Source organism: Lutjanus erythropterus, chromosome 3 (genome assembly GCF_056507025.1).
Source record: "Lutjanus erythropterus isolate fLutEry1 chromosome 3, fLutEry1.hap2, whole genome shotgun sequence".
In the NCBI taxonomy this organism is placed as follows: domain Eukaryota; kingdom Metazoa; phylum Chordata; class Actinopteri; order Lutjaniformes; family Lutjanidae; genus Lutjanus; species Lutjanus erythropterus.
In genome coordinates, this window is record NC_139319.1 from 26,869,912 (window position 1) to 26,882,783 (window position 12,872).

Consider the following 12,872-nt stretch of genomic DNA (forward strand, 5'->3'; position numbering starts at 1 on the left):
CCTTCTGTCTCCATTTCTGCGTGGTTGCCAGTGTTTGTGTGATACACCCTTACCAGCACCACAACCACCGCTGAGCCAAGAGAGTGAATAGTATTGGCGCCATGAATTCTCACTCTTGCCATCTGCCACCCAAACTGTAATTAAATTTCACTTATCTTTTTTTATGAAGCAGAAGTTAATAGAGCAGGCTTATTAAATCAGGGGATTTTTCACGCCAGCTGGACTGTCACTGGAGCTTGACTCTGCTGCACACATACCATTGTCCAATGTTTTACACACATTTTGGACATCAGTGCAATGACTTAAGCAGTTGTACTGCGTGTATACAGCTATAATACAAAAGAAACTCCCATCACTATATAGAATTTTATACAACAGTTAGTTATGACCAAGTAATTTGATTGGCCAAGAGACATTCCATGTTCTAATAACTGTAAAATTGACATTATCATGACTTACAGGTAGAGACGAGACGAAAAGGAGGCATCTTGTTCAGTAATGATTTGGGACTTATTTCTGTGCTATTGCTTTCACTTTTTAACCTGTCAAAGTTCACAAAGTAGGATACAAAAACAACAGTTTTACCAGATTTTAACCTATTGAGCGCATAAAATACCAGCCGTTGCTAGCATATGTTACCATGGTTATGAAATTATTTGCATAAATACATACATGGCTTATACAGATCAATTATAAAATCCCTTCCTGAACAGATGGATGTGTTATTATTTATCATGTGAAAATCATACATCTGCTATCATTAAATCCTGTGGTTGGTTCATTTCAAAATGTTTACATGCTGGTCGGCAACAGTTCAGTCTCAGGCCAGTGATGGAAGTAAATGTGTTGGTGGAGCCAGAAATCATAATCTGTTGTCATGTATTATTGTTAAAGCTACTACAAGGAGCTTTTCATATTTTGTTGATTTTGGAGACCCTGTTGGACAAAAGCAGGACTGCTTCCACCATAATAACCACAAAATATACCATCAAAATGAAAAAGATTTAAATAAAAAAAAAAACATCCTCCCTCTTCTTTTTAATTGGCTAATATACTACTCACTGTAACTTCTGCCTCGAAAATGTACACACAGGTTTTTTTTTTCAACTGACCTAGTGGTTGGCATTAAGAATAACTTTCTCACTGATGGTCTCATTTGCTAATGTACGCCATATGGAGGCATTAGATCAATTTATTACCATCTCAATGAAGACATATCAACAAAACAAAACAAATACACATGAAAATATCCAAAAAATGACACCCTAAATTTCCCACCCAAAATTAACTAATAAATGGTGCTTATAGAACTATATATAAAAATAATAAATAATATAAATATAAATAAGTGATATCTAGGCTTGTGCAGTATGTATACATAAGTGCAGAGTTTCTCAACCGTTTGTAACTTAAGCCCCACTTCTGATTGTTAAAAAATGAGCAAAATTTCCAATAATATGATAAAAAAAGGAGAAAAATAACTTGGCTGTGTGATTTCAAAAGATTTAACATACTATGCTTCTGGCTTCTGTCTGCCATTATGAATCCAAATGTTCAGGGTCATATTTCCTCAACACACACTTATGAGTTTTTACTGGTGCACAGTTGCCTACCACATCCTTTTTTCCCCAACAGTGGAAAACATATGGTATTCAAACATAACTGATCATTGAAATTATGCATTTTAATTTCCCATTTTTTATTTATGTTCATTATTGAGCAAATTTATATATATATATAGCTTTGTAAATTACCAACAAAAGAAAATTAGATTTTAATCTGTTTGTCAGTACCACTGCTTCCGGGGCTTACGAGAGGGCACTGATGATGATGGTGATGATGATGATGAAGAGGGGAAGAGAGTGCACGCTTGCAGCACACTTCTAAAAACCTTTTTGAAGCTTTTAATCATCACCTCTGCAGTTCAGAGCTGTGAACGTACAGACGTGGGACACACACACATACGAGCAGAGATAGACCTAGCTGAGCAATCACAGTCAAAACTTTCTGCTAAACTTCGCACAGCTGGCTTTAAGCTCATTATTTATGTTGCATGGAGGTGTTCATGCTGCGTTAGTTAATCAGGATTACTCAGCAGAGCAACATTCGGACATGGCTGTGTCTAATCCACTGTGAAAGGCAACGTGTTGCTCATTTCTCGGTGGGTTGCGCTGATTATGCAGTGGCTAGGTAGACATGCACGACAGGACTTTATTCTATAAGTGCAAAGTTGTATAATAGTGTGGCATATAAACTGTGATAATTCCTTCACGTGTTATATGATGCTTTAAAACAAAGGGGAATTTTCCCACCGGGGGCCTATAAATGAGGTGCAGCAGTTATCTGTATAGGCATATGGTGCATGTGGAATGAGTTTGATAGTAAAGTCCATAATGATGGATTTCTACATGTGCATGCTTTTCCATTGGAGCATAAGGGGATAATTCGTTGGGGATTTCAAAGAATTACTTTTTCAGTTTCCATAATTTTCTTTTGGAGGAGTCTGAAATTCTAATGATTCTAATCCTCAAACTCATTAAAACAGTTTGCACTGCAGAAGCTTAACTTTCAAGGAGCTTAACTTTACACAGTATGCACCCATATATAAATAATATAATGCAAATCAGATTAAATTAAATGAGCTTTATAATACACACATCATACATTATGTGTATATGAATTACTGCATCACCAGCAAGACATGCTGTCTCTAAAGGATGCTGTTTTAATCATTTTACATTATGGTGCATGATCAAGAATAACTGGCTGTTTTCAGGCTTATTATCCAACAGGAAAAATACACTTTTTAAATAGATTTGCTGAGTTCGGAGCTGCCACTTGGCAAAATGTGAAATTGTGAAACAGAGTTAACAAATAAAGTTAGGCCTTCTTAACAGCAGCACATCATTACTAATTGGTAAAGTGTATTGGGAGAAGATTTGTTAATGGTAGTAAATGATTCCTCTAATTAAGAGGAAGTTGGTTTATTACAACTTGAGACACTGAGACTTTGCTCAGAAGAAGTTAGACCAATCAAAAGACCTAAGCAGCGAGACAGTTGTACAAGTTTAAGCAAACAAGGTTAGCCAAACTCATTTGGAATAAGAAATGAAGGTAAAATTGTTACTAAACTATCAATTATACATATTCATCACAGGTCAGATTATAGACCAACTTCTTATCTCAATATTTACTTACTGTACATGCTTTAATTGGATGGACATGCAGTTGTTCTGTGTAATGAGGGATTATTAGTGACATTTTAGGTCGTTAGTGTTATCACAGCCAGCAGTAAAATTATTCTAAATATAACACAGACTGATTTATTTATTTATTTATTTATTTTTAGTTGCTAAAATACAGTTTTCTGCTGACCCTGTCTACAATAGTAAACCGGTTAGCTACCATGCCATTTTAAAACAACCAAACTGGCCTTCCAGTTGCATTGCCAACTACAATGTCTTAATATCCAATAAAATGATGGCCAACACCCTAAACTTGAGACTGAAGTTTTAATAAAGAGTTATAGTCACGTCAGTTAGAAGCTGATGTAAAGATAAGTAGTCATTAACAGAATTTAAAGTATCTACAAGCTCCTGCATTATTTTGATCTACAGTATTTGTTGCAGTTGATACTCTTTTCAAGTGGAGCTTTGTTGTGAAACTTTTCTGCAGACTTTCATTTTAACTCTCTGGCACAATATGTCCCTTTCCTCCCTCAGATCCTGGTCCACGTGGGCTTCCTGACAGAGGAGTCTGGGGATGTTTTTAGCCCCAAAGTGCTGAAGGGAGGTCCTCTGGGAGAAATGGTCCAGTGGGCCGACATCCTTACTGCCCTCCATGTTTTGGGACATAACCTCAAGATCTCCATGTCTGTCAAGGAGCTGCAGGGGTGAGTTCCTTTATGCTAATGTTACCGAATGCTGGAGTGTTTGACTTGTTACTGGGACTGGGTTATTAACAGGCTATGGTGCACCTGATGATGCTGACTACATTTCTCACTCATAAAATATACTCTCTGGTCATCATTCTTATGATATCTCCCCTTCACGACCCAGTGTTTGCTTCTCTGCAGAAAACTATGAATGTACTTAGTTTGACTGTAAAAGCAGCAGATCCCAGCAGTCAAAGCAGCTGGAATTATTATAATTGCTGAAGATCAAGGAGTTAGTGCCACAGTTGTAAATCAGAATGAGCCTCCATCTGAACTGGTCTTAATAGCAGCCAGTAGGTGACATTTCACCACTCTCTTAGAAACAAGGGTTCTAAAAGGGTTCCTGTTGAAGAGGTTCTACCTCAAGGGGTTTTATCAAGAGTTCTTTGTAAGACTGTGGGTTCCATTAAGAACCATTTTCATCCAAAGAACCCTTTTTGAAAGCGAGAGCTCTTCAATAATTGTTGAAATCTTTGAACAGCTGTTTTGTCAAGGGCTTGTCAAGGGTTCTCGGTAGAACCAACTGGATGGGTTCTAGATAAAATCCTTGGTCAATACAAGGGTTCTTGGCAGAACCCCTCGGGCAGGTTCCAGATGAAATGCTTGAAATATGAAAGGGTTCTCAATAGACATCGTTGGGTCAGTTCTAGGTAAAACCCTTGAGATATAGATTGGCAGTTGATGGTTCCCTCCCAGGTGGATTCTAGGTAAAATACTTGGAATTTAAAAAGGTTGTTGGTAGAACCCCCCTGGGAGGGGTCTTGTTAACACCCTTAGACAGTGGAAAGGTTCTAGTTAGAACCTTCAGGAAGGGTTCTAGGTTGGACCATTACAACAAAACTTTGTGTCAAAACTTTGCACAGATGGTTCTAAGTCTAACACTATATGTTGGGTTCTAGGCAGAACTCTCTGACAGGGTTCCAAGTGAAACTTTTAGAAGTTGTTCAACCGGTAACCAAAAAGGCTTCTCCTATAGGGACAAGCCAAAGAACCCTTTATGTTTCTAGTTAGCGCCTTTATGTGTCAGAGTGCAGTTGACCTGCTGCTGTACGTTAATATCAGGAGTATCCAGACAAGGAAACATGTTTGCTTTGAAAAGAGAAAGGTTATTGATCGGCAGGGTTGCTATAGGTAAACAGTTGCTTGAACCAGAGTCTGGTCCTTTCTGGCATGTTTTGTCTTGTGTATAGCTTATTTTCACTCATGTCATCCTGTCACAGTTGTATTTAATTTGTTTGTTCGGAAGGACACAAAATGACCTCCCAATGAAGCTGTAATAACAAACCAGTGACCTTTTATGATCCTACTGTTATGCTGAATGTCCTCCTTTGCTCCCACATATTGTATTCACAGTGTGTGCACAAGAGGATTGTGCTCTAATTACACCCCATCCCCACTTAACCTAAAGATTAGGTATGAGGGCCCTAAGGTCCTGTTGATTTATTTGTTGCTGTATTGATCCATTATCGACACACTCCACAGCTTCCTGTCAGTGTGACTGCATTGGTGTGTGTCTTTTTATCCCCTGCGTCAGCACGCTTACATGTTTCTGCTGACGGATACAGCTGTAGAGCCAACACACACACACACACACACACACACACGGGTGGATGGATGTAAATCTACCCTGTTGGGAGAGGTCCCTCAGGCTTGTTCTGTCCAGTCTGTGCAATATCTACTTCATGACCGAGACTGAATAAATCACACAGGTTGTCAAGCTCCCTGAAGATGGATCGCTAATGCTGAACAGTGGAATTATGAATAGGAATGAGTCTGAGGAGACAACCGCGTTGTGCTGCAGATGGGAGACGTCTTTGTTCAGCCTTGATTGGGCCAATAGTCTTTGTCTTTCTGCCATCGTTGATCACTGTGATGACACATGTATGGAGTATAGATCAATAAAATGATGTCTACAGAGACCCTGCTGTACTCTTTTACACTGTGCACTGCCTGCGACAACTCCCACAAATCATAGAAGAAGTATTGTATTGACCCCCAGCCTTTGGCAGTCATTTTGTAGACATATAACACCTCTGCAGGGAGCAGCAGAGAGTGGGAAAATCTAGAGGCATTTTAAACTTAAAAAATGAGTTTAGAGATGGCAGGGACATCCACAAGGCTGAGTTTAGTTGTCAGACTTGTAATGGATGGCAGGATCATTTTTACTGCATTCGTGTCACTGTAATGTCTTGGGACCCCCATTTAAAAATTGGTCTTTCTCAGAACCCGGGATTGGATTTTTTTTTTTTTTTTTTTTTTTTAGGCAACTGTGCAGTATGATCTAACATACCAGCATGAAGAATTATTTTGTTCACCTTGCTCACATGAAATGTCTTTGGAGGGAAAAATAGCTTTTAGCTTTGGATTACTCTGGGAAATCTAATCTTTCTTCAAACTGCATCTGAATCCTGACTCAGTTCCTTTAAAAACACTGGTGTGAGAAATAGCACATTAACTTTGCCTTTGATGTCAGTCCTTCCACATGGTTTGCTGAGGGAAAGTAGAACAGAGAATTGTTATGCTGTGTGTCCAATTGTTTTTTTTGTTGATGTGTCACTTTTTGTTCTCACACCTTTCATTTCTCTTGGTCCCTGCCCTCTGTACGACAAAAAAAAGAAAGTTATGGTTGAATTAAGGTGATAAGTTTGGTTTGGTTTGGTTTGGTTGTCATGGAGTTCTATAATAAAAATAAAAATTCTGTTACCCATTTCCAGTGTCTCGACACTAGGGATGTGTGTGATTAGTCGACTAAACGATTAAACGTTGCACCTTAGCTCGTCAGCACCAGAGATTTTTTTTAATGCACAAGATGTAATGCAGCACCAACCACTAAATGGGGCTGCGGCTCCAGCAGACAGCAGCCCCGTCTTCTCGTGCTAACGCCCAGATTGACCGGATGTTGTAATTAGCAAAGGGGGACAGATGACATCTTGTAAAACCAACAGGGATCAAACAGTAGTTTGATCTAGGAAATCAAAATAAGGTTTTATGTAGGCTGTGTCAGAATAACCTGGCCACTGAACTGGAACAATGTGTAACCACATTCATTACAGGAATGTGGAAATTAACCTGCAAGGAGAGCAGTGTCTGCTAATGTCAGCTACTCTTTGTTGCAGAAATCATTTACCCACACACGCTGTGACCCTGCCCAGTCTTATACATATAGCATATTTAATTGTCATGTTTTGTATAATATGCAACATTCATAATGCATGGTGTGCTACACATTTCAGGAGCTTTTAAAATAAGATTTTGTAATTGTAGAATATGTTTAATGACTTCAGGTGACTCTCAATAATGCGTTGCAATATTTTTTGAACAATGTTTAACCATATTGATTAATAAATTATGCTCAGCTAGACTGTTTCCTGAGTATTTTCTTACTTTTAGACTAGTTAACATTTCTGTTTAATCAACAGGAAATCCATACTCAACACACATGGGCACTTGGTTACTGTCGGTTTTAAAATGGAGGAACAAACGCAGACAGATAATATATAGTTGACAGATTTCTTGCATTTCTACACAGCCGAACCTCTTGGATTAAGTCAAGCTGCACTACTCTAGATTAGTGTGATTGAGGGTGCTATGAGAACCATGAATGCATCAAGAACAGGATATAATTTGGTGGATCAGGACAGGAAATAATTATGAGATGGATTACTGTTTCAGCTAAACTGTCTAGTATTAAGCAATGGTTAATTCATAAAAAGCTAAGTGAAGCCTGTGTAGCATTTTAAAAAAGTTGGGTAAACTGCTGCTGTAAACTTAGCCTCCACTACATAATAAAATCAACAGGGCTAATGCAAAATATTAAATGCCAGGTTTACAACAGCCAACTCTTGTATTCATCTTCTTTGCAAACGTCCCACCTCCACAGTCAAATCCTGTCTGATCAGCAAGCTGACATTAGGTGGGCAGGCTGTCAAACTTAACTGACATTGACTCACAAATCAGTTCGGCATTTCAACAGCAATACATTCCTACTTTTGAATGTGCAATATAGAATTTCTGCCACTATGGCCTCTTTCACTTTAAAACAATAACAAAAGATGTAGTTTGATGATTTTGTGTTGGATTGTGGAGTTGTTGTTTTCACTTTTAAACCATCACTATAACTGGTGAAAATCTATCTCGTCTCAAAATCATGTTGACAGACAAGATAATGTATTAAAGTTTAATTAATCTGATGTTTAGTCACATTTGCTGACCTCCTTTCTTACCTTCCATCCTTCCTCTCTGTCATACCCAACATATTCTGTGCTTTCCTGGAGGCAACAGCTTGCAGGAAACACACTGTCACCTTGCATATATTATGGATTTCTCTGCATTTGACCATTGTTGGAAACATTTGGGATAATGTAATGTGTTATATTATAGCTTTAACTAATTAAAAGTTTGGCTGGAGTCAGTTGGACAAGCAGGTTACACAATATATGCTAGTCTGTCTTTCCCTATGTTCTAATTTCAGTCCATACTCCTTAAATATAATATACTGATTGCAGGGACTGAATGATGAGAACTTTATTTTTAAAAAGACAAAGTGGAGTAGCACAATCAAACTTTGCTTCTCCTAATTGAATAATGGGGATGCATTTGCCCCACTTACTCTAATTATCAGGTGCTTATTTCTACACACCTGTCAATGTCTTTAATGATCTTTGGCGCACCATCATGTGTAGATTATGATGTGCTCCTTTGTGCTGCTGTGCTTTGTAGTTCAGTGCATATCTATCCACAACATTTCCTGCCAGAGTACTGATTTTCTTGTTTGTTGGAGCTGTAAGATACATCAAAACATCAGTCTATTATCTCTTAACACAAACAATCTGCTTTTCTTGCTGTTTCTCTGTATTCTCATATATTGGCTTTGTGTATATTCACATCGTGTCATGCAAATGCAATCATCTCGTTTTGTCAGTTAACAGACAAGAAAAGGAGGAAGCCATAGTGATAACACCTCAAGTAGCTTACAATCAACATTTCAAGCAAAATATCAAGCAGATGAAAATCAACAAACCAATTTGTGAAATTTCAAGGAACTCATTATTCCCACACAGATGTTTTTGTGTTGATCTCATTGTTGCTGCTGATGTTGATGCGGTTGTGTTGTGGTACTGAGCCAGAGTAAAGACGTATGCTGACATAAATAATATTCTGTTACAATCAATCAGTCCTACAAAACTCCTGAAATTTCGTATTTGTGTCTCTTACAACAATTGTGCCAACTGTGGTTCCAGCATAGTTTCTCTTCCTCCCCACTTTCTCTCACAAACTTTTCCATTTTTGTAGTCATGCAGCATTTTACCCAAACAAATGGGCAGACAGACAAAGGTGTAACTGGACACAAAGATAAAATAACAGATAAATGCTCTGACAATCTGGACAGGCAAGGCTGACCAAGATGAATGGAGAGTCAGGCAGAAAGACAACAATTGTCCCAAAGAGGCTCAGCTCAGTCCACACGTAGTCCTGGAAAGTTTTCTTTGTTTTCTTTGGGCAATACTGACCAGCATTAGTACATAACTGAACAAAAAGTGCCCAGGGTCCATCCACCTCCACAGCTTCACAATGATGTGTGCATATGTGTGTGTGTGTGTGTGTGTTCATACTCTGTGATACACTGCTCTCATGGCCACATCCGAGAGTAGTAATTGGCTGAGAAGGAAGCAGAAGGTAGCTGTAATTGGCCACTGAGGGGATGATTTGGTCTTACTGTATACTGTATAACAAACACCCCAATTTGTAGTTTCCATTCAGCACTATGATCAGGTGGCTGGACTATTGACTAGTGATGTATGGTCAGACCACACAGGGACACATTAACATACCAAGGCAAGGCAGGAATTATACCTCGGGCAAACAGCCAGTGCTGTAGATGTCCCAGAGTGATAATAACGCCCCTTCTACCCACACACCCAGTTTGGCATGCCCTGTTTTGAACTGACATCTGTATCCTTATCTGTATAGAGGAAATTCAGACTTTTTCTTCTAAACACATTAAACATGTTAGAAAATGTATAAAAAGACAAAGAACTATTTATTGTGTTATACTGTTATTCATGATTTCTGTGCTCAAGATTTTTTGGGCGGACCTGAAACATGGCTCGGTGACGTTTCCGAGCCAGTGTCTCCTAACAATATAAAAGCCCCATGACCCGACTCATGAGTTATTGGTTGATAAATTTGGATTAGTGGTTTACAGTCTAATATGTGTTTGTATTGATTACTGATGGTGGCTGTTTAAGCGAATTGTACAATACTGTTTTGTCCTCATGTAATGTTATTATCACTTACTGTTATTGAATCATTGGTTTTGGCTTCGGTGCCCTTCATTTTGGCCTCTATGCCAGGCCTTGTCCTAAAAATTATTAATTCCAGGCTGTGGCCCACAGATGATGGCTGAGAGTGAAAATGAGCAAAATAACCCAAGATGTAGTATACTTGTATAGATAAAAACTGAGCTAAACTGAATTACAAAACTGATGTCTGTTTTGTGCTCTGTGTATATGTGATTGTGTTGTCTTGTGGCCTGCAGGTCCTAATGATACAGGGAATCATTCACTTTTAATCTCTAATGTTGTCTGTGACAGAGTAGAGACATATCTTGTTCTCAAGGCTGTCACTGTGCGGGTGGAAGGACTGATGAGAAAATGTGTTGGAGAAGCCTGTAGGGAAGTAGAAGAAAGAAATGGGAGTACGGCAAAGTGCTGAGTTGACATCTGTGGAGTCAGGGCGGGGACTCTTGTTATTCAAATATGCAAATAATGGTTCTTTGCATTGGATTTATTTATTTTTTTGAAAGCTCACTGATAAATGCCACCCCTTTGTTTTCAGATGTCTGACTGTCCTTCATTTCTGCGCAAAGTAGAAATTTTACTCACACTGCTTTCTTGCCCACACACAGCAGCACACAAACCTGACTTAATTCAATACAGTTTTTTTTTTTGCATCTCCCCATTTCTGCTGAGTGGGCACTCCTCACAATGTGGACTAACTGAGTAGCCTGATGGAAATGAAGCTGAATTTGGTGCCAATTAGATTGGCAAGGCACCTGAGATGTATTAGTGCAAGAGGGAGAAAAGACAGAGCTCTGCCTGATCTACATTACAGACTCACGGGTCCAGATCAGTGAGTGCTGCTGCTGTCAGTGTGAAGGTGGGTGGTCAGCACCTTTTGTGCCTGATCCTGTCGCTACTATAGAGAGTATAGAAAGCTCAGTAAGACTGAAAGATAAAAGATCCAGGGAATGTGTATGTTGGACTTTACGTTCTGTAATGACTATCAGAGTAACCCAAAGGCAGTAAGACGGTGAAGGCGTCATTATTAGACAGCTGACAAAGCAAGATGCAAAGGACAAATTAGAAACTGGACTGAATGACGATGCCTATATGCTACATCAAGACTGCTTTGAATAACTTCAGATCGGATTAGGTGTAGCTGTGTCGGACAATATTGGTAACTTTCAGAACCCACTGGTCCTACATTCAGAAAGAGCCAGGGTTTTAACTTCCTCATGGGAACAACCAAATGCAACACTATGAATGGCTTCCAGGTGAGACTGTATAAAAATGTACCCCAGTCTTGATGTGAGCGAGCCAACTTTAGATTGCTTTAGTTTTGCCCAGTGAGGAAGTCCTAACCTGCTCCATGCATCAGCAAACAGGGTTGGCAGTGTTTCACTTGTTTGAAGAAATGCGGTTCCTATCGACCATCTTTCTCCAGAATCACTTAACCCACCTTTAAATGTTCTTCCCATGCTGTGTGTGACTTACTCTTGACATCTTGTGTGCTCTCTCTGAAGTGTCAAGTTTCACAATCTCATCCCAACTGCAGGTAATGTCTCAGTTGCTATGGAGATCAGACTTAATGCTTTTTGGGGGTTGGAGGTGGAGAGACACTCGGTATCAGTCAATCAACACCTCCAATACAGTACAGGAGAGATTTAATGTAGTGAAATCAGAAGCTGGGATGTGGTAACTGGATCAACGGACTGGACAGGTGCAAGGCCTGCAGCAGGGATGCACGTTTGCTCTAACCTCCCCCTCCAAATGTGTGAGGGGGTGAGGGGGTTGGATCTTCATATCCTTCAGTCTAATACTCTTTCTCAAGAATCAAATGATTTTTTTAAGGTAAAGCTGAAGCCCTGTTTCATTTAGTGTATCTCCTGTGTACACCTATCATGCACAAACATATAGTTTTTTATGTATTTGTAAAAAATTAAAACAATGGAAACGAAAGAATAGTTACATAACTGTAGTTTGTATTTTTGTCCTGGTTTCACATCTCTCGAAATTATGGATTATTACATAAAAAACACATGAATGACAGTATGTAAGTAATGACTACGAGGATCAGTTCACTTTGCATAATAGTCATAGTAAAAATACAGAGCCATACGTTACACTGCTCATGCATATGCCCAGTCGGACTTGCCTTTTCTTTTCCATTAACTCTGTGAGCTCATTTACACCTGAAATTACCATTCTGCTGGTCATTAGAAAGAAAAACTGCATAAAATCTAGGACATAGGGAGAGAGCTAAAGTGCCCTTTGAAAAGGGATATATCTACCTTTATTAGACAATACCATGTTTCTTTTTTTTTACCCTGATGTCACATTACAACAGCACTTGAGAGCCCAAGTGCTAATCTATTAAGTCCAAAGTGCCCTTCTCTGGGCCCTTGAAGCACACTTGCAGCCCTCATGTGCCCCCTTGGTTAGCCCAAGTGCCCCTCTGGTCCACAAAATTTCAGTTTTGATCAATTTGGACATTGTGGAAACATGAAACCTACCTAAACATAAACCTAGCCCTGTATTCAGTGATGGTGTTCATTTCTAATTTTACCCCTCCACCTCAAAGTCTTTGAACCCAAATCTACAATAGCCTTCTAACGATGTAATTTAGGGTCCTTTGTATATAATACAAAGCATCTAAA

General features: G+C 39.1%; 1 protein-coding gene across 1 annotated transcript in view; it reads left to right on the forward strand.

Annotated features, from left to right (window-relative positions):
- The window catches only part of LOC146330148 (alpha-1,6-mannosylglycoprotein 6-beta-N-acetylglucosaminyltransferase B-like), a 159,364-nt gene that overhangs the window by 82,426 nt on the left and 64,066 nt on the right, over nucleotides 1–12,872 (forward strand). The window contains exon 8 of the mRNA XM_084715636.1: nucleotides 3,723–3,892. Coding sequence (XP_084571762.1) covers nucleotides 3,723–3,892 — 170 coding nt within the window. The remainder of the gene's footprint in view (nucleotides 1–3,722; nucleotides 3,893–12,872) is intronic.